A 21841-nucleotide genomic window follows, 5' to 3' on the forward strand; every position below is an offset into this window, starting at 1 on the left:
TATGCTTTTTGGGTGAGTACAGGTGAGTACTGTAAGGAGTACCTTGAAAAACACCCACTGTAATGAGGTCAAAATCAGAGAAATGACTCAGTGGGCTGTAACAAGTGAGTATACAGGACGTTTTCAATAAAATTTGCCTCAGAATTGTTATAACTTCTGTCACAGTAATTCATAAGAAAATAGGAAGAACAGAGGTGAAGTTGATGCACAAACATCATTTCAAGTGGCAAGCACTTGTGATATGGATACAAAATTATCATCTCTCTTGATTGAAAGACTGCTCCAAGAGATGGTTAAGTGAACCCCTACTTCTCCCGATGGCCAGGTTACTGCAGTTACCTGAAGGAACAATCTGACACGTTACCAAAGTAAGACAGTAGTGAATTTCTTGACGGAGATTTGGAGTAATTTGAATTCCAGGGGGCTGCTCCAAAAGTAATCCCTCCTTTTTATTATGTTGACTTACAACATTGGAGGCGGATGTTGGTGGTATGGCAGTAGAGGTAGAATCTTCCCACCGTTATTCCATTACATGTTGTTGCCATGAGACAGATGGCAGCAGATGGGCAGTCTGACAGAATGGAGACTGACGTGGAAGTGTGGATGAAGCAGAGGTATGTCACTGAATTCCTTCATGTGGAAAAAATGGCACAATGAAATTCACTGAGTTCCTGAATGTTTATGGAGACCAACCAGTGGATGTGAGCTCAGTGAGGTGGTGGGTGATACATTTCAGCAGTGGCAACAGTGATCTGAAAGACAAGCCATGTTCTGGATAGCCATGTAGATATTTATGAGCACAGTATGTCATTGACACTTGTTCATCATGGCAAAAACACATGGCTAACAATGGGGACTATGTTGAAAAACAGCGTTTTGTAGCTGAGAATTTGCTCTACCACATAGTGCTATTGTGTACTTTGAGTCTGTTGCACTTTCCATGGAAATAAATAGAAGGCATTACTTTGAGAGCAACCCACATACAATATTTCTGTTAGAGTACAGTTGGGAAATTCAGTCTAGAAGTTCATTTATCTGGTGCCTAATACCATAAAACGACACAGAGAAAAAAAATTAAAAAGAAGATCTTTGCCACAAAGAAGTCAACTAAGACAAAAAAACGTAAACAAATTCACATCTCCCAACAATGATTTAGTCTTTTAAGGCTCCTGCCCTCCCTTCCCCCTCCTTAGGTACTCAAAGAGGGGCCACTGAACTGCAGCTGAGCACCACAAGGCACGCAGGCTCCAGAAAGTAACCTCACCTCTCATGGAACTGCTAACCAACAGAACTGTTTGTGATTTAGCTGTAGCTCAACCATGTCATTCAAACATGAAAGAACTTACACTGAGAAAGGGTTTCTAACAGAGAAGTCAAATATATGAAAATCTGTTCCTGTAACAGGAAATTGATTTTGATGATTTGCCAAAATACAACGATTTCAATTACTGGATTTCAAAACCAGTTAAGACTCCTTGTAATAGGCTGCTGCAGCTAAGTGCTAAGTCTGCCTTTTAAACTATCAATATATTTATGATAATTTGCTTTTTGAGCATGTTCAAGAGCACCTGAGCAAACTGGCTTTCATAGAGAAGCTCTATAAACTTCTGTATTAAGATTATCACGTTTCTGCCTCTCCCACTGGGAACAACTTCGCAAGTGAACAATCCAAAACCGCAGGCAAAAGCCTTCATAACTACAATCCACCTTGTTTGTTTAGATATACAGTCAGCCCCTCAAAACGGTGCATTTTTATTTAATAATTCACTTCGGCTGTTATATGCGGAGCACTCATCAACAGAGGCATACACTGAGAGCTAACAGTCCTTTCCAACCGGGGTGAACTTCATGGTGGCTACATTTCATATTACAGGATTTGATTTTGCTGCTGTTTTAGGTGATACTACAGACACTGCAGAGAATAGTGTCTTTAGGATTTCTGTGCAGAAATTTATTCAACACAGATTCTCCCAAAGGCAGGAAACATTTAACAGTATGAAGGATGGGTTAGTTTCTGCTGCTGGCATACTCAAAAAAAAACCACCAAAAAACAAGGAGAAAAAAAACCACACAGCACGTTGTACCATAGGGATCACGTGCCTAGAAATGAAAAATGTTCATCCAAAACCATACGCAGCACATCAGACCCACATCATATCTGAAACTCTTGCCCCAAGTCATTTCCCTTCCCAGGGTGCAGCACAGTGCCTCGCTGCTTGTAAGTCATTTGGGACATCTTCCTTAATCCCCCTCACCTGACAGCCATAAGTAATCTGTGTAAAAAGAATGCTGACCCTTTGGAAACGACAAGCAACTTGGTCTAAGTACAGCAAAGCAGGTCAGCTTTGAAAACTAATTGAAAAATAGCTCTGTACAATATAATAACTTTTGCAGCAGAGTATAGTAAATTCCTAGACACCTGGGTTGTACATCAAACATGCTACAGGACAATGCTGGTTTAAGTATCTTGGGGTCTGTGCAATCTCACCTCAAGCACTCTGTGCAGTTTGGGGCACCACACTATAAGAATTATATAAAATTATTAGAGAGCATCCAAAGGAGGGCTACAGAGATGCTGAAGGTTCCAAAGGGCAAAATGTATGTGGCTGAGGTCCCTCGGTTTGCTCAACCCAAAGCAGAGGAGCTGAGCAAAGGCCTGATGGCAGCTGCAGCTCCTCACAGGGAGTGGAGGGGCAGCACTGAGCTCTGCTCTGTGTGACAGTGACAGGGCCCAAGGGAACGGCATGGAGCTGTGCCAGGGGAGGGGCAGAGGGGGGTGAGGGAAATGGTCTGCCCAGAAAGCTGTCAGGCCCTGGACAGGCTCCCCAGCGCAGTGGGGATGGAACTTAGCTGCTGGAATTTGAGCATTTGGACAATGCTCTCAGATATAGGGTTTGATTTTTGGATGGTCCTGAGTAGAGCCAGCAGCTGGACTTGATCCTTGTAGGTCCTTCCAACTCAGGTTATTCTCTGATTCTACAAACATTTCAGTCAGAGCACAAGCATGCTTGCACAGTGTTGCTTCTACAGCCATCATGAATCCATAAAGCAGTCTCTGGCACTAATTCCAACAGACCTGAGGTACTTCTCAGTCAAAGTAGCTCTAGAGTGGGCAAACTGTGACTGTTTTTCCATGAACCAACCCCATATCTACCTGCATCTCCAGTAGTTCCCACGCAGCCCTCAGTACAGGGCTAGGTGAAGACTCCTCCATTTGGTGCTGCACAACCTGAACAAACAGAGCCCATCAAATTAAACTGCTAAGCAGAACAGCGCAGACATCAACAGTCCTACGGAGCAGCTTTAATTCAGTGTGAGTCACGCTGGACTTGAACTAGTTCACACAGAACTAGTACGTCTGTTCTCCCAGTGCTCAGAGCACAGAAAATTCCAAGTGGAAAGTTAGATGGTATAATTATATCTCATTGTTGAACTCATATACCTTTCCATCCTGTTGTGGAAAAAGTGCGCTAACATCTATAACGTACAGTTTAGAGAGTCTGGATATTCTGAAGAATATATCATCTAGGACATACGCAAATACATACTCTTTCTTGAAGCTGTATCTCCTACGCTTTGCATATTTTACGACTACAAACGTATTAGAAGTTTTAATTTTCACCATTAACAGAATGGAATTTTGGAAATGCTGCCAACCTCAGCTTTCAATCAAGCTGAAAGATGGCCTTCAACAGATGACCTGGATCCATACTAATATGGTCCTTTCATTCTCTTTCCTCTTCTCAGATCCATCCACCTCCTGGTTCCAAATCAGACAAAAAGCCCTTGCTGGAAGCTTAATTCCGTCCCAAGAGGCAAATTATCTATTGTGTAAAGCAAAAGTGCTATGTGCACAATGTACCTACAGGTTTTTAGAATACCACACATTAAACCAGACATTTGTCTGCTGTTGAGCCTTGGTCAGTTTACTCTCTGTATTTTTCCTCTAATAACTACAGCAATATTCTAGCCCAGTTTATTTGCCTGACAATACAGTTCAGCTTTCAAATTCATCTTACTCCCTGCTTTCCTATAAAGCCATTCATATCTTACCCCATCCTCTATATCAGGAAAGAATTGCCTGTGAAGTGCTATTGCTACAGCACGTTGTTATGTTGTAGCTGCCCGGTTTAGTAGTGGTCGGTGTTTGGTTCATGGACAGATGAGATGTTCATGCCACCACACATAGCAGGTAACTGGTATACACCAAGAATCATTTATTAAACAGAAGACTTTGAGTGTTCAGATTTATCAGTAATATCTACTACCATATTTTTATTCCCGGGATATGTCTCACTCCTGAGCAAAACAAAGCCTGTGGTTTTTCTTCAAAGCTCTCACCTGTTCTCTTATGTAGAATTTCTACATGGCATTCCACACTTTCCATAACTTTCGCTCTTTGTTCCTCCCCTAGAAAAGATCTTCTTAAAATAAATAAACAAGTCTTTAAAAAGACACATTTCAGAGACTTAAAGAGGTTGCATTTGAAGATACCTCTAATCCCTAAGCAGTACCATTTATATGAACTTCTCTTCCCTGCAGGGAGGCTCTGACCTTTTGTTCAAGACAGCAGATTCATCCCTTAAGAAAGAGAGCTTAGAAATATCTGGAGCAAGAACCCTCACTGATTTTGTATAGCCCCTGATTACAGAATCCTGTCCTAAAAAAATGAAAAACCCACATTATTCTTTAAGTACAAAATATTCTTCACTTTCAAGTGATTTGGGAGGACTGGAAAGGGCTTCCAAGCTGAAGAGAATTTCCAGATCATCTGCCTCTTGGTCACAGCCTGCCTGAAGGCTCTTAGCACACAGGCTCAAGCCAGGAATCCAGCATGTTTCTGGACATCACCTTCACACACAGTTCTGCAATCTGCTCTGCCTCACCAGCAAGGCACAGCAGAACTGGCTTGGAAACCAGTGACCTTAGTCAATTAATGCCCTGAATTTCATTCTCCAGAGTTTTTCAAGACTAAATTATTGCCAAAAGGCCTTACAAGCAGTAACTAATCCACTTAGACAGGTTATCTTCAGTCAAACTCTTGCAATGCTGATTGGTAACAGAATGGGACCAGCACAGGAAATAAATGCTTTGGCCAATACACACACTACACACACATTCTCTTTATGGCGTCTTCTTGGAAAAGTCTTGGAGTTTGTTCTAAAAGATGCAGTATAAACACAGATATGCTGATGCGCTATGGATTAAGCCCAAAAAGCTTGTCATAATTCTGACAAAGGCAGCAGGAACTCTAGAAGTCAATTCAGGGGTTCCCAATGAAATATCTTCAGGCAAAGCATAATGGAAAAAGCTCTGCCAGCTTCTAGGAAAAAAATACCTAACCTAAATAGACCTATTTCTAGCTAGAAATAGAAGTCCAACAGTTCCTCTTATCAGCACCAGTTTTCCTGTATCCTACATTCTTATTTGCTTACTACTTGTGAAGGAAGCCCATTTGAAAAACAGCCTTCCTCAAGCTACACATTTCTGGCAATTACAAAGAAATATGGCTATAACAGCATCATCATGACAATACCTCCACTTTCTATTTGATTAATAATCCTTTTACTTTTCCTTCCATCTTATGCTGCATTTAGAAGCTTATTCAAATTCTCCTTTGTCGTACCTTAATTCAGATGACACGGATAGCCAGTAATGTTTGTTCAAGCACTCATCTTTGCTTTTGTCACATAAGCTTTTCTTTCATTTGCCTATAATTACACCGCTTGTTTCTTCCTTTGACAGATCTGCTGTCCTGTGAATTCCATATAAAATGCATCCTATGGATCATCCTTTAGCATGAACTTCCGACCATCACAGCCATCCATCTCAGCTGACATTCTGTGCAATCAGAGGGTCTCAGTCTTTAATAGATTAGCTCTCACAATATTCCATCATGGGAGAGTGGTATTGCTAAACCCTACAGCTATTCATTAGCAGAAGCACAGAGAAACTACTCCTACTTTAATTGTATCTCACTGTCCTCCCTCCCAAAACTTACCCCCTTCCATGGGTCTGCCTCCCTTTTGGAAGCACAAGCTTTTAGAGTTTGCTCTCAAACTGTACTAGGTTCACTCTGCACCACATCCTCACTTCCTATCCAAAGTACAGGACTTTTGTCTATTTGTTCACCTAGAAGTTTCTCTAGATTGACATCACTATGAAAACAACTCCATTCCTCTCTCCCACTCTCCCTAGTGCCCTGCAGACCTGATAATCTCCTTTCCATCTGCTACTGTGGGACTTCTGTGTGATTCTGACTAAGCTGAGTTAAGATACTCAACTTTTTTTTTTCCCAAGTGGAATTCTAATTTCAGTCATTCTATGGGTACTCCTCCTCCACTAGGCTTTGCTTTGCCCTCATCTAGTGAGGATTTCAGAAGCGCCTTGTTAACATGTCTGGGGTTTTCCAGTCTTCAAATCTCTTAGAATTTAATAACGAGTTTAATTCTTCTGACAGGATGTAGACTGAAAATCTTTACTTGTCTGCATTTTGTAGCACATTGCCTCTGGAAAAAAAAAGAATAATCCCTGATAAAGGAGAACAGGTCTTAGAATAGACTAAGTTCAGCCATCTCTTCCTCAGTGCTTCACCCTTTATGAAGACATTGACAGGGGGTGAAGAAATAGCCAGGTTGCGTGCTTTACACGCATGGTATGTGAGGCCATTTCCAACAACCATTTTTTTCAGCATCCATTTGCTAACAGCAAACATATTTTACATCAAATAATTCAGTACATTCTTGGAAAAGGTACAGTTTCATATACTAAAAGCACATGATATACTGCTTCTGGTACAGCATCCTAAATACATTTCACATATTTGTACAGAGAACTGCATATAGCTGTTGTAGTCAATATTCTTTATCACTCAGCATCTTTAGGTTTATATCCTGTATCATATTTTCCTCATCTCTGGGCAACACAGAGAAAGCCAGCCAAGTGATGACTATTTCAGTCTCTTCTGTCTCTTTTCAATTTGGGGTATCAAATCTTGCTGTTAAGACACCTAACCAAACATTTCACAAACATCCCTTCCCAAATGCCACTCGTACAAATGATTTCACAAAGATGTTGCAAGACTCACATCCCAGCTAGTTCAAAACTACGATTCTGCAAAAAATACCTTAAAACAACAACAACAAAAGCCAGATAATTCCAAGCATTTCCACAAGAGTTTCTAGACTGCATCTGCAAGACAATACCAGATCCGTTGGCTCAGCTCACCAAGAACCGCACGTAATTTCATTCCACAGAGCCGCACACTTCAGAAGGCTTCAGATTGCCCTCTCAGCACTTCCCAGAACTGTCATCAAACATAAAAGACAAGTTCCAGAAGAGCTAATATTAGAGAGCTTGTTTGTTGGTTGTTTTTTTTTCTTAAATAACTCATCTTCTTGAACAAGAAAAAAAACCATTATGGCGTCTATTCAGTTTTAAGAAACAGTCCATAAGATGCTGTTGTAAACTAAACAAAACTGCTGTTGGCAACAAGGTTGTGTTTAGCCACAGCCTAGTAAGAATCTTGTTCTGCTGATGTTTGTATCATGCGTGTCTTTCAAAAGTCTAAGCAGAGTACATTCAAGTGTGTTAAAATCTTGTTGAGAGCTAAGTCAAACAATTCAAATCCTACCCCGTTCTTTCATTACTAGAATGAATAATTCCTCAATACAAACGTACCGGCTTTAAATATCTTATAATTTATTTGAAGATCATTTTCCACTCACATCTATCCTGAATATTAATATCTCAAGAAGCTAATAGAAATCTGATATCCACTGTAATACTCTAATCTCCATTTTTCTAGTTCACAGTCATTACTGAAATCTCAAGAAAAGCTTATCTTTGCATACTCCCTACTTAATCACCATATTCTTGCTAGTCCCTAGTCAAATCTCCTTCCCTGCGTGTCCTCATTTCTCTCACTACTCTTGTCCAAATTCTCAAATATATCTTAACATAGTAATTAGAGTAATTAATTTAAAAATCAGAAGTTATTCCTAACCTCTGGGGTAAGCAGATGCATAGCCGGAGTCAGCTGCAAGATGCCTGAAGAGTGATTTTACAGTAAACAACTTCTCAAACAAGCAGACAAAAGTGAGGATACGAGAAAGTGGTTTCAAGTAAATTTTCTAGGTGAAAAAGTGCTCACGTAATGTGTATTATTAGGAGAATATCTTCACTTAGGTATGAGTGTCTTGAGCAATTCTTATGGCATCAGTTTAAGCAACGTCTAGAGTGCAGATCCTTAGTTAAATACTGCAGCAGTATTACAGCATGACAAATTTACTGCCCCTTTTCAAAGTGACATTAATTATGCAACATTCTAACTGTAACTTTGTAATACGGCTCAGAAAGCTTTCCTTAACTCTGAAGATCAGAGGACAGGTTACAACCGGCAGCTTTAGAACGTGACTTTTCCACCACAGACCAACAATGCAGGTTCAGGCACCAGAAAGTCTAAATGTCTCCAAAAGGAGATATATACATGTTTCAGAATCTGGTCTTCTGTAGCAAGTAATACAGCACCTTTCTGAAGCAGAAGGTGCTAAGAAATAAACTACCTTTCCTCCCACCAGCTGCTGAATTCTCTGTAATTCAGTTACACTCCTCCATCCACCCTCGTACAGTGATAATCAGCTACACTGCAAATATCAGGTAATGAACTTTGGCACTTCCTCAGGTTTGTTTTTACTCTCCTTCACAACAGTTTCTGCAGAACATGTTACAATATGGCTAGAGATTCTTGCATCTACACCTCTTGAGTTTCCAACAGCTTTGACAGTTTTCCATAGAATAAATGGATCTAAATTAAATTTAGAGTCATAACTTGCTGTTACTTATGTTCCCTGTAATATACAGAGAAATCAGTTGAACCAAAACATACAAGCATGCATTACATCATTGCAGTAATTGTCCTTACGTAATAATGCAGACAATGAACAACAACTGAACTGCATTTAACGCATACCAAATGGGAGAATCTTCAAAAACTTCACGTGAGAAGGTGGAAGTTCTCAGCCTTATATTTTAAGCCATTTACTCCAGCTTATGCTCAAACCAAATCAGTGAGGTGTAAGGACACACAGTCTGGCAGTGCAGATGAGATGAAAAAAGGTCATTAACTTTATGTTCTTTATTGATCTCTCCTGCCTCTATAAGATGATTAATTTTTCAGGTACTAGTTTGACAATAAACACTTAAAGCAGCATATCCAGAAATGTTTTTCAGAAGGGGAGAACTGACTTGTTTTTGTCAAATGCAAAACACTCATTCCCAACCAACTAAACAGAACTGCTGCACGTTTCCATATACAAAACACAGGCCAGCTTTTAATACATTCTTCCACATCCTCATAAATTAGTAGCTACAAAGGTTTGAGACTTCATTTTTTTCCACAAGGCAATTTTCCAAGTAATATTTTATTTTTTCTAGGTTGAATACACACACAAAAATAAATTACTTTATACACCACATTTATCTTTTAACTGACCGCCATGTCTACTCTGCAAGCTCTCTGAGTAGAACCTTGGGCCACAATGGCTTCCAAGTCCCCCCAGAATACTGACTACACAATATTCCAGAAGTAACGAAACTACTTTTCCAACTTCACTAAATACCCAGAACAAATTTGTGTCCCACTGCCATGGCAGTTTTCCATAATCAAGCATGTGCAGATGACAACTTACCACCTACTACCAAGAAGGGGATGGGAGAGGGTTCGTTGCTGCATAAATGAATTGGTGGTATTACTCAAAACAAAAGGCAAAGATTCAGAAATGCTGTGTATGCTGAGCAGCACTGCAAACACTACAGCCAATTAGATAACACTACCTGTGGTCTATGCAGAAGCTAGCAGTGCATGTAATGACGCCACTTCACATTTTCAGCAGTTAAAATCACATTACGAAAAGCAAAAAGTATTTCCTATAACTGTTTCCTGTACTGCAGATACAATAGTCGCTAGCAATTAAACTACATTACTAGCAGGAGAAGCAGCCCTTGGATTGATACAGATCAGCTCACCCTCCAGTCATCAGCACTCTATGAAGCTATTCGCAGAATAAAAACCATGAGATTAAAAGATGTTTAGCTCGCTGTGCCACAGGAATATGCTCATGCTAATCACTACACCAAGTCATCTTGCGAGAAGCCAGTGTTTATTTCAACACTGAAGTAGTTCGTGATTAAATGCATCTTCAATGTCGATAACTCACTTTGTCACCCAAAATTATTTTTTCTCATTACCATCGCTTCTGACATGTCCTACAGTGTTAGCAGTACAGAACACTGCCTCTGCAAATAAGACAAATGAATAATTATGACCGTGTAAACAATGGAACTAGTGGTCTGCATGGGAAAACATAATGCAGATCCATCTGCGTATTGCAGAGTACAGTGCAATTTCTACACACACTATATATATTTGAATTCTAACTTTCAGGCAGCTCAGATTTCCAGCACTTTCAAATTCCTAGCTGTTTTACCATGTGAATCATTTACTTGGAATTCATCCATTCAGTGCATTTCTAGCAATTCTATCTTTCAATAAAAGCTGATTCAATTAGAATAGACTTACAAGACCCATATGGTTTTATCAGTCACTGTATAAATGTGCAGAAAACTACCCCTTGAGGCAGTGTCCCTATTTAATCATTCCCTTAAAGGGAATGCCCTATTTTCCAGCTGACATTTAACAGATGAGGCCAGCAAGTCTCCTGAAGTCAACCAGTACACAGTACAACCGACTGCCCTTGGAAGAAATATTCATATCAAGACCTTTAGAAAGCCCAAATTTGTCTTCATGGATACTTTCTAAGTCAGCCATCAAACGTTTGTGTTGTTTTGTTGGTTTTTTTTTCCAAAAAAGCAGTTTTTAGGCTTCAACCTCTCACATGCATTAGAAATTCTTTCCCATATGTTACAAACCGTGGTTTACTGACGTTCAGCACATGTGATAGCTACACTGAAAATATCCCATTTGAGAAACATATGGGTATCAACCAATTTGTGTTTCCTAGATGACAATGTGTGATGTAGAAGCTCAATTTCCTTAACAACATCCCCTGGGGAGGCAGCATCTATGAGTCTGCAAAGAAAGTGGCAGGTAAGGTCTTTTAGACACCTAGATCCTTGGGACGTGTGGGGAACGGACCTCTCACTCACATTTTCCAATCCCACAAAGGATTGGATCTGCCAGGCTGCTCTTTCATTCCCTTTCCTCAGAACCTGTGATGCTTCTGTACCCATGCAAAAAAAACCACACTCAAAACATGGGACGTGCTGATGTTGCACAAAACAGGGTCAGTACTTGGCACAACTAACTCTGTGACCAAGGAGGAAGGAGCTTGTTTCTGACCCACCTTATTTGTTCTACACCATGGGTGTGTCTGATCTTTCCAATGGGCTGTAGCATTCTACGTACTTCCTCCACTCAGAGCCAGCCCCACAGAGACAGCCATCTTATGGAGGGGAAGCAACTATGCTATGCACTTCCCCTAAAACCAAGCCATGTTCTTCAGGAAAGATGCATATTAACAGAAAATAAGGCCATAATCATCAGTCCTTGCCTTTTTCTTTTCTTACCTAATTACAGAAATTCTAGCTCATGATACTAACCACAGAATTCAATGACATTTGTGCAAAACAACTTTCAGTGAATGTGTTAAACTAACTGTTTCCTGCTTTTGGACTCGGGAACTTTATTTATGAAATGAATTTCAAAACCATTGCTCATTCACTCATTTCAGTGGAAACTTTATTTCTACAGAGCATAGAATCATAGAATTACCCAAGTTGGAAAAGACCTTGAAGATCATCAAGTCCAACCGCAGCCTAACCATCGTACCCTAACTCTAACATCCCTCTGCTAAATCATATCCCTGAGCACCACATCCAAACGGCTCTTAAACACATCCAGGGATGGCGACTCAACCACCTCCCTGGGGAGCCTATTCCAGTACTTATGGTCTGCGTTGTCATTTGAATTACGCCATTCAGATATCACGTATTCAAGCATTATAGAATTGTTTAAAGATGAGTCCCAATCCAGTTTCAGCATGTAAGGATGGGAGAAGATTCCAATGTTCTTTTTTTTTTCCCCTGACTTCCAAAAAAATAAAAAATGCAGATAAAACTTGTAGCAGGCTTCAAGGTTATGTCTTGTAGCCTTCAGTCTGACTTCTGATGGAAGGTTTGCCAGACAAAAGCCTTCCAACAACATTCTGCAGCTGAACTCTGAGTTCAAGCCTGCTCTACATCAACATACCCCGTATCAGTGGAATGCACATCAGAGAGAACAGATCATTTTCAGGATCTTCCTGTCCCACTTAAATCACTATAAGCTACTGTATGAAAACACGTACAATGAACACTTAATATTTTATCCCACTAGCCTAAATTCAAAGTATTTTCTTTTTTTTTTTTGCTTGGCTGTACCAGCCCAGAAGAGAAGACATCTGATGCTACAAGAAATTCTTCTGTGAAGCACACTATCCTAACACGACTTTCAAGATGAGAGGTACAGGGATGTGAATTGAGTTTTATTGAACAGGAATAAGCATAGAGACAGTCTCAACAGAAAAGGATAAATGGTTACAAGAAGCAATGGGTCAGAAAATGCAACTTCTGACCATTTTGCAAGTGATTCATGAGCTTCCTTTTTACCAGCAAGACTTCTTTTTTCATGTATTTAGTCTTACTGAAGGTGTTTATTCAGATGCCTGTATCTTTCAGACCAGGATAATTATTTTTACTAGAAAAGACACACTAAGCAAGAATACCAATGATGGCCCTAAAATCAAAAACGACATTTCAACAAGTAATTAAAAAACAAAAAAACCAACCCACAACCAAGCAAACAAACATACCAGAGCACACATCCCTCACACTCAAAAGGAAAGTATTTCCTCATGAAAATGGAAAGGAAGTAGTATATCCATTATCAAACATGGAAAGAAAGAAAACAGCAGAAAGCAAAAAGGCTTCTTCACTTCAGACTCCACAGGGAAGATTAATTTCATATAACCAAATTAAATAACGGGATAGGAGTACAAATTAGAATAAGAAACAGCTCAGGCTACTAAACGTTATATGTGGCAGTCAACAACATCTAATGAAATGAACTCTTGAAATCAAATTGAGCCAAAAAAAGGGAAAGAGAAGTCACAAGACCGGTAAATAAAAATGCAGGAAATAACAAATGACTCAGCCTAACTCAAATTTCAAAACGGTACTAGAAGAAAATTATTTAACAGCTAGGAGCATATAAAGGATAAAGCCAAATGGCTTGAAACACTCTAGTTTCCTTAACAGAGTAATTGTCTGAGTGACAAGAAGAGAAGCACTATACAACCTTGAGTCTTGATTTGCAGCGCCATCAAAAATACATTCTGTCACTCCAGCTTGACTATGACTGTCCAAAAGGAACTTCAAAATTAGTTTTGTTTTTAATAGTTCTCAACCACCAATTGCAGACGTAAGACAGCATTTATACTAAGGTTCTATAGGTAAACTATTTAATATACCTAACCACGATTTGGGCAAAGGAATAAGGGACAGAGGAAGCAAACAGCATCACACTGAAAGGTGCTGAGAATCATTTGCCAAACCCATTCTGAGTTAAGACAAATCAAAAATCAAAATGATGGAATCACAAGCAAGACAGCATAAAGCACCACAAGACCCACAACTGCATAAGAAGTAAACTACTCTAGAAAGAATGCAATAGGACAGGACAGGAAAACATAGCAGATCAAACAGATCACAAAGCACAGATAAGCCAAGATCATGATACTGAATACAAGAAAATAAGGAAGAACCAATACCAAGCTTCATAACTTAGTGGATATTTGGAAAGAAATAATCCAACTACGCCTTAAACTAGAAGGTCTGTCATCGATCTGTGCTGCCACAGTAAGAGATAGGCATGATAACTGAAGAATGAAGAAAGAAAATCATGATATAAACAGAAGAAAACTGTTACTTATCTGAAAGGTTTGCCACAATCTTGTTTGTCTGAGAAAGACTTGGCAAAAGCAAATGAGTGGACAGGGAAACCATAACTTAATAAGCAAAGAACTAGAAATACATTGGGAAATTCATTGGGAACAGGAGAAGTACAAATCAACTTATCTTACTGAACAGAAAGGTCAGGAATCCAGAGAAACATGAGAGGTAAAAAAGCACTAGAAATAAGCTGCTGGGTTAGTCTCCTTTACTGGAGACCTGTTAGGACAAAAATATAACAAAAACCACGTTGCCCAGGTTTACTGATCCTCTTCCAGTTCAGTGAAAGGGTCTAGCTCACAGATCATTTCCATCCTGTACTCTGAGAGAAACGTGGATAAGCCAAATGATTACTAAGAGACACATAAGCCTTCTTAGAATTATCCTTAAAATGAACCCAAACTTTTTCAGAGTTTTTACTACTTTAGTAACTGTGTAAGACAAACACTAGTCTATTTTTCTTGGCTTTCATGCAATTGAGCTGAACAAGCCATTCTTAACTATGATCCTGAGCCCATGAACCAAGGTGGCCTTCTGGAAGTCATGTCTGCTAACTCCATTCTGAGAGCTGAGATCTGGAAAATATTTAGTAAGTTTCTCCTCCTGTCCAAGAGCTCTGAAATTAACTGTCATAGGAGAGAGATAGTTTACATAAAGGCACAGATTTTCTTCTGTTAAACATTTAATTATATAAAGTATATAAGCATAAAAGAAACACAATAACAGTCACCTAAATTTCTGACCAAAGATGACCTGTCATATAACTATCATTTTCAGTATCATGCAAGAAGAAACAACTAAATTGGGTTTAAATTAACTGTCAAAGTTACATGAAACAGGCTCTACTCGGCCTTAGCCTAATACAGAATCACAGAATGGCTTGGGTTGAAGAGACCTCAAAGATCACCCAGTTCCCAGGGGCTGGTTGCCACCTACCAGATCAGGTCGCCCAGGGCCCCATCCAACCTGGCCTTGAACACCTCCAGGGATGGGGCATCCACAGCCTCTCAGGGGCAGTCTGTGACAGTGCCTCACCGCCGCTCAGCAAAAAAATTTCCCCTGACATCTAATCTAACTCTCCCTTCTTTTAGTTTAAAATTGTTTACCCATGTCCTGTCACTATCTACCCATGTCAAAAGCTCACTTCCCTCCTGCTTATAAGCTCCTTTCAAGTACTGGAAGGCAACTATCAGGTCTCTCCAGAGCCTTCTCTTCACCAGGCAGAACAAGCCCAGCCCCCTCAGCTTGTTTTCATAGGAGAGGGGCTCCAGCCCTCTGATCATCATGATTACACACCACATGAAACACTGTTTGTTTCGTTCTGAGAAGACTCCTTCAGAAATGGGAAGGAAGAAATAAAAAAGCCTGATGTATAACAGAAGTGATAGCTTATGTACTCTGTCAAAAACATATTATTTTTTCGGCTGTCCATTACATTGTCTATTCCTCATGCAAGCTATGCCCATAAAGTGCATTTAAAAGAGCCACTCCAATCAATAAAAATTACTTCATTGCTTCATATGAAGAAACAAAACATATTTTTCAAGGAAAATCATTCCTAAATAAATTCCTAAAGAATTCCAAAGGTTCCTTTCAAAGACTCTTCTTAAAAATAAGAACTGAAACCCAGAACGACCAGATAATTTGATTGCTATCTACAAAATAAAAGAGAAATATTTATTCATGCTTTTCCTCGTATTCAAGCTAAAATACAGGACTTGTTATACAGATCTCAGTAAAGCATGGATTATACAGGACTTGTCCACTCGCTTCACTCCTGCAACTGTTTTCTTCTCACACCACCACGAGTAATGAAATGCTCTCCAGTTTAAGCCCGATTCAGTTGTGTATCTGTAAAATCAGCACGACAGGCGCTTCTTCCTCTTTTTCTCCTTCACAACCTTCCCCCTGACACGCGCATGCGCGTACACACAGAGGCTGCATGCTGGAAGGCAGAGGAGAGAGTCCTTAACAAGCTGTTGTAAAACAGACATGTTAAACCAGATACACCAGATAAGTACCAATTCCCTGTCCTCAGCAGCGCGGCATTTCAACAGAAATACAAATAGCAGATTTGGTTAAATGTAACTGATTTGTGCTTATAAACATCCAGATGGTACATGACTAAACAAATTGCACATATTTTCCGAAGAAAAACGACCTTGATATCCAAGTTGAAAAATTAAGCACTTTATTTATGCTTCTCAAGGCGTAAAACAAACTCATGACAGCTTCAAGTGAAGACCTGTATCTCATAGTTAGGAGACTGTCAGACACGGAAAATGCACGTACTGAATGGTCACACTCTAAGGCACAATGAAGGAGCACGAACAAATATCAAGAAAGCATACAAAGATGGCATTCGAGTTCTTTCTATCTCAGATTAACTCTTTTGTCTGCCATGATTTAAAGCTGGCTTTTTGTAGGTTAGGCTGAGAAAACGATTCAGTAAGGGAGATCAATAGAGCTCAGGACATGGAAGCCGTGCCCTATTCAGCTGTTATATATGTCCCCGCTTCAGTAGCACAAGGCGTTAAATGCAGGCATCCTGATTCCACAGAAATTCACCTTGACCTGAGATGACTTCATTCTGGCTGCAAATTTCAGGGGTTATTTCATGTAAATGATGTATGTAGCAGCTGGACCAACACGTGTATCACAGAAGAATATCCAGGAAAAAAAATCACTCCACAGAAGTCACTTGTGCCTCTTTTATCTCCTTATTCTCTCTCTTTCCCCTCATCAAAAGAAGAATACTTAAGAACCATGTGCTAGACTCACAGATTCATAGCTAAGGCTGTGAAGTTTTACTGAACCCAAAGCAAGCAAAAAAAAAAAGTAGCTTTAAAAACAAAATGGAATAAAAGCCTAACAAGGATTAAGTAGCTGCATCTTTGTACAGCGATCCTTCTCCTTTTAGTAGCATGGGGAATGCAATTAGTAACAATATCCCCTGGTAGTCTGCTCTTTTTTCTAATTAAAAAGAAAAAAAAAAATCACACAATTCTATCTAGTTCAGAAAGGGAAAACCGATGGTGTTCCCTACTCCCCTGCTTTCCTTCACATGTGCAGCAGAGTATCACATTGAGCGTTTCAAAGGTTAAAAAGCCAGATTTGCAGCTCCTCCTGTGGCTCTCCTCACGTTCCCCTGAATGCTTGTCCTTTACACTGAACGGACAAGCAGTTTATCATGGCACAGAAGAAAGAATGGGATCATGTAAGTAGAGACCAGACCACAGTACACATGCCTAGGAATCAAACTAAGGAAAGAAATATGACAGGTAATTTTAGATCTGGTTGCTGCCACTGAGGGTAACAAATGCATTCAGAGGATACGAGAAAGAAGGAACAGAGATGTGATGGAGAGGTATTTCAGCCTCCCAGAAGGCACCAGATGTACATCTCCTTACAGAGAATGCCAATCCTCTCAAGTGCTCCTTCACAGCAAGACTGGGAATTCTGTACCTTTGGTAGCTTGCAACATGCCTAAATAACAAGGACTAACCATGTAACTAACAAGAAAAACAAACACAAAGGCCACTTACTGGAGAACAGACAAACCGGGAGCTAACACTTTCTGCAATAAGGTTTGTCCAAGGACCCGGCCCAGTTCTTGAAGCTTAACCAGTACTGGAGCGCACCAGTTTCAGATGGTGCCATGAAGCACAGAAGGAAATGGGATGGTAGCATGCCCACTAAAGCAGCTTTCTTTTGAGAAAGCAGCAGTTTTAAGGGCTGGACCAAACTCAGCAACCCCACTATAACCTCCTCGGGAGCCAAATAATTCATTTCTGGCTTTTCAGCACACTATCACTGCCGCTGGTGCTTTTGCAGAGGGTTTGGGCTTTCTCAGTGTTCCAGCAATTACTTTACTTTTCTGTACAACGCAAGTGACAGAAGGGAAATGATGATTTTCAAGTGTTTATGTCTCAGGAAAACTTAATTTCATGGGGCAGAGAAATCAAACCACTTATTTAGCCTGAGGACTCTTCCTCCTGCCAAACTTCAATGGCTTCTGCAAACAATAGGGCTTCACAAAGAGATCATACAAATTCTTTTTAATGGAAACTATTAGGCAACCTAAATATAGAGACGGTTACCAGTTCCCTCTGCAACACAGCGTGTTAGGGTTCTATTCAGCTCTCCTTACTCATACCTTTAATGAACTTCAGCGGGAGATTTGTCCAAGAAATGAAGGATTATTACATCTCCAGGTTCCTTACATTTGTACAACATCTTTCACCTAGAAACACTTCAAAATCTTTTAAAGGTCATATATAGAAAATTACTATACTCAGCACAGCCTCCTATCAAGAGGAACACAGTAATTTATCAGTACCCAAGCAACGATACAGAACAATTTAGTCTAGAAAGTAAATAAGAAAGCCATGTCTACAGGAAAATTTAGATCTTCAGTCGAGCAAACAGCAAAACATACAGGGATTTCCAACCAGCAGATGGGATGTCAACTTCCCACCTGACTCACAGCACATCTAACTGGCTCCATGCTGGGCACTGGTTCATTACAGACCCAAAGAAAACAGTGCCACCTTGGGAGTCTGTTACTTCTGCCGCATCCAGGATTTCTCTTGGATGTCTCCTGTCCAAGAACAACCTGGTTTAATCATCCACGGTGACATTACCATGGAAGAAGTTAATTCAAGTCCATGACTGAGAGCTTCCCTCCAGAAGTATAATAAAATATGATTGAGGAGTCGTAAGAATTATTCCCACTACTCTTAACAATGCCACCAGGTTTAAAGATCATAATCCATACGTTGCCCTTAGCATCAAAGGTTATTCTTCTGGAGAGAGGAAAACAGTTCAACAGTGAAAACACACATAAATCTGCACCTGAGTAAGATTCTGTGAAATTAATTGTACACAATTAGCATAAAAACACACGAGTTTCAACCAACTTAACCTAATTTCCAGTGGCCTTCAAAAGCATTTCACTTAACTGTGATTGCCTGGTTTTCCATCTGCAAATCTGTTCACATTTAGAGAATTTTAACACTCACAAGCAGACATCAAACAGTTCATCACAAAGAAACAGATTTCTCTGAACTAAAAAAAGGTGCTTTACATCACCGCTTACATCACACAGGCACTACTATGTCTGCTAGACATAGATTTCATTCATTTAAAAATACAAAAAAAGCATAAATTTGGAAGTAAGAACTAATGCACACTTAAGAACTGTGCTGAGGCATCGGCTTCATCCATACAAACATTAAGATTCAAAATGGAAGACAAAAAAATCCCCCAACATTCCCAGTGCCATCAGAACTGCACGGTACTGTGACTGCGAACAACGCTGACAAAAATGTCTAATTCTAAGGGTGGTACGACTAAATGGTTTAATAGGGCCCCAATTTGGTGCCTTCGACTTCACTTCCTTTAAATAAATCAATCAATCAATCCACCCAAACAGCCTTTTGTGTCTCCTTGGCACCCTAAGGATTCTTCTCTCCATAGATACAAAGGTCTACTCACCAGCTCACATCTCAGCTCAGAGCTGGACCTAAAACTGCCTATTCGAGCCCACCCCAGCCCCAAACCCCCCCACATTTATCTGATGCCATGGGCTAACCCCAGACTTTGCACCTACATGAAAACATGGCCCATTTAAACCGAATGGGAAAATGACATCCACAAACCTCATCAGCTTCAGTGTTTAAGCAGAGAAATAAAAATGCCGGTATCAGCTAAAACTCTGCATATGAGAACACTGTGAGGGAGAAAGCGGAAAGAAAAAAATCATTGTTCCTAAAATACGTTCAAAATATGTCATAGTCCAAAACCTATAAAGTATTCAAGAAGGAAGGGAAAAAAAGCAATGGTGACACAGGTATCTCAGGACCTGCTTGTTTGTTTGTTTCCTCTTAGTGCTTTCATCCAACTGAGTTTCCGGATCAGTGGAACATAATTTTGAAGTCACTTTGTCTATCAAACTGGCCGGAGGCTGAGGATGGCTGCAGCCTCCAGCCGTGCTGCTTTCCCGAGCTTACATTCATCCCCTTATTTTGCTGAACGTGACCAGCTGGAGCACATCTACCTGCGATACAACAGAACGCCACACTCATCGCTGGAAAGCACGCTGTATGTGACAGATGCAATTCCTCTCGGCACATTTACCTCACTGATTGCCTTATTTATGATATATACATATACATATTCGAAGCTGAAGTTATGAGCACTTCCGACACGCACTCCAGTTTGCAGAACTCCAGGAAATCAACTTCAGAAATAGAGACGCATCATTCTCACCACGCATCTGCACTTACAAATGTGTAACGTTTGTTGCAAGTCATATTCAGCGCTGTTATGAATGCTATCTAAAACGCAATTGCTGCTCATCATAGGATCGCAACTTTTATTGCCACTCAAACTTCTCCGGCTGACAGTATTAAGCCATAAGCTCGATGCCCTAACAAAGGATTCTTTAATAATGCTCTCCCCGGCCAGCACTCCCGCCGGCCGTATGAATCCCCCACTGGCCCGGTGTCACACCGTGTGGCACGTCAGGAGGGGCAGGAACCAGGTAGGTCACCGTGCACCTTCTGACGGTTCGCAGAGAACAGCTCCTCGTGGGACACCGCAGCTCCCGCCTGGGGCACGGATAGCTGGGGACAGGGACACCCCCGGCCCGGCCCGGTCGCCTCCCCTCGTCGAACGCGGCCCCGCTACTGTCAGGGCCGCCGCCTCGCGAACCGGGGGCCGCCGGCGGGGACTCACCGTGTGGAGGTGCCCTTTCTCACGTCGCACATCATGCACTTGAAGGCCTCGGCGCTGTTGCGGAAGGTGCAGACGCTGCAGTCCCAGTAGCCCTCGTCCGAGGAAGGTTTCGGCTGCCGCTTCGGCCTGCGGAGACACAGCACGCGGGGCAGCGCGGGGCGCGCCGCCCGCCACCGGCCCCCCCGGGCGCCATCGCCGCCGGCCCCGCGCACCCGAGCGGGCCCCGGGAAGGCGGCGGCGCTGCCCTACCTGGTCGGGCTCTTCTTGTCTCCCATGCCGCCTCCAGACGCGTCCCCGGCCCGGCCCCGGCGCGGCCCTTTGTGTATTTGTCAATAAGGAGGAGCGCGGGGGTCTCTCGCCTCTAACGGGGACCCGCGGAGGAGGAGCCACCGCCGCAACCTCCAGCTGTCGGGGAAACTCCTGCCGCCGCCGCTGCCCCCTCCTCCCTCACGTGTCCCCCCGCCGCCAACCAGCGGCCGCCCGCAGGCCGCGGCGCCCGGCGGGCCGCGCACGGCGGCAGGTTCGCTGCTGGCGAGCGCCGGAGCTCGGGCGCTGCGGGCCGGGCGGCGGCGGGGCCGGGGCGCCGCGGGGGCTGCTGGGGGCGGCCGAGGGGAGGGGAAAGGAGAGGAGAGGAAAGGAGAGGAGGCGCGGCGGGAGGAGCGGGGCGCGGCCGTGCCCGGGGGCGGCAGCGGCGGGGTGTCCTGCGGCCATTGTCCGGGCTGATGGGAACGGGGGCCGAGGCGTTCGGCTCGCAGAGGCCCAGCGCCGGCCGTGGGGCGGAGGCCGCTGCCGGGCAGAGCGCGGCTATGCGGGCCGCGGGGCCGGGCCGCCGTCAGTAGGTGTGGAGAGCAGCCCGGGCTCGGCGCCGTGGCCGCCTGCAGAGCGGCTGAGCCTGGGGCACGGCCTCCGAGAGAGAGGTGAGGTGTTTGCAACCCCGTGTGCAGCTATCCCCTTGGAAGCGGCTTTTCCTGTGGTAACTCTGGTTCGCTCTGCTCCCAGAGATACTGTGCAGGCCGAGCTGTGCGGAACCATCTGAGCGCTTCGTGGGGTTCCGCTTAGAAATCTCCGGTGCGACCCGGCCTGTCCGCCCCACGCA

At 42.2% G+C, this 21841-nt stretch overlaps 1 protein-coding gene across 1 annotated transcript in view; it reads right to left on the reverse strand.

The window, feature by feature from the left end:
• YAF2 (YY1 associated factor 2) overlaps window positions 1-21196 on the reverse strand; it is a 34079-nt gene extending 12883 nt beyond the window's left edge. Inside the window, exons 1-2 of the mRNA XM_072338935.1 lie at window positions 20995-21196; window positions 20746-20871 (exon numbers count right to left, since the gene is read on the reverse strand). Of these exons, the coding sequence (XP_072195036.1) occupies window positions 20746-20871; window positions 20995-21020 (152 nt within the window). The 5' untranslated portion in view covers window positions 21021-21196. The remainder of the gene's footprint in view (window positions 1-20745; window positions 20872-20994) is intronic.
• Window positions 21197-21841: the final 645 nt, after the last annotated feature.

This window comes from Excalfactoria chinensis, chromosome 1 (genome assembly GCF_039878825.1).
Source record: "Excalfactoria chinensis isolate bCotChi1 chromosome 1, bCotChi1.hap2, whole genome shotgun sequence".
NCBI classification, from domain to species: Eukaryota; Metazoa; Chordata; class Aves; order Galliformes; family Phasianidae; genus Excalfactoria; species Excalfactoria chinensis.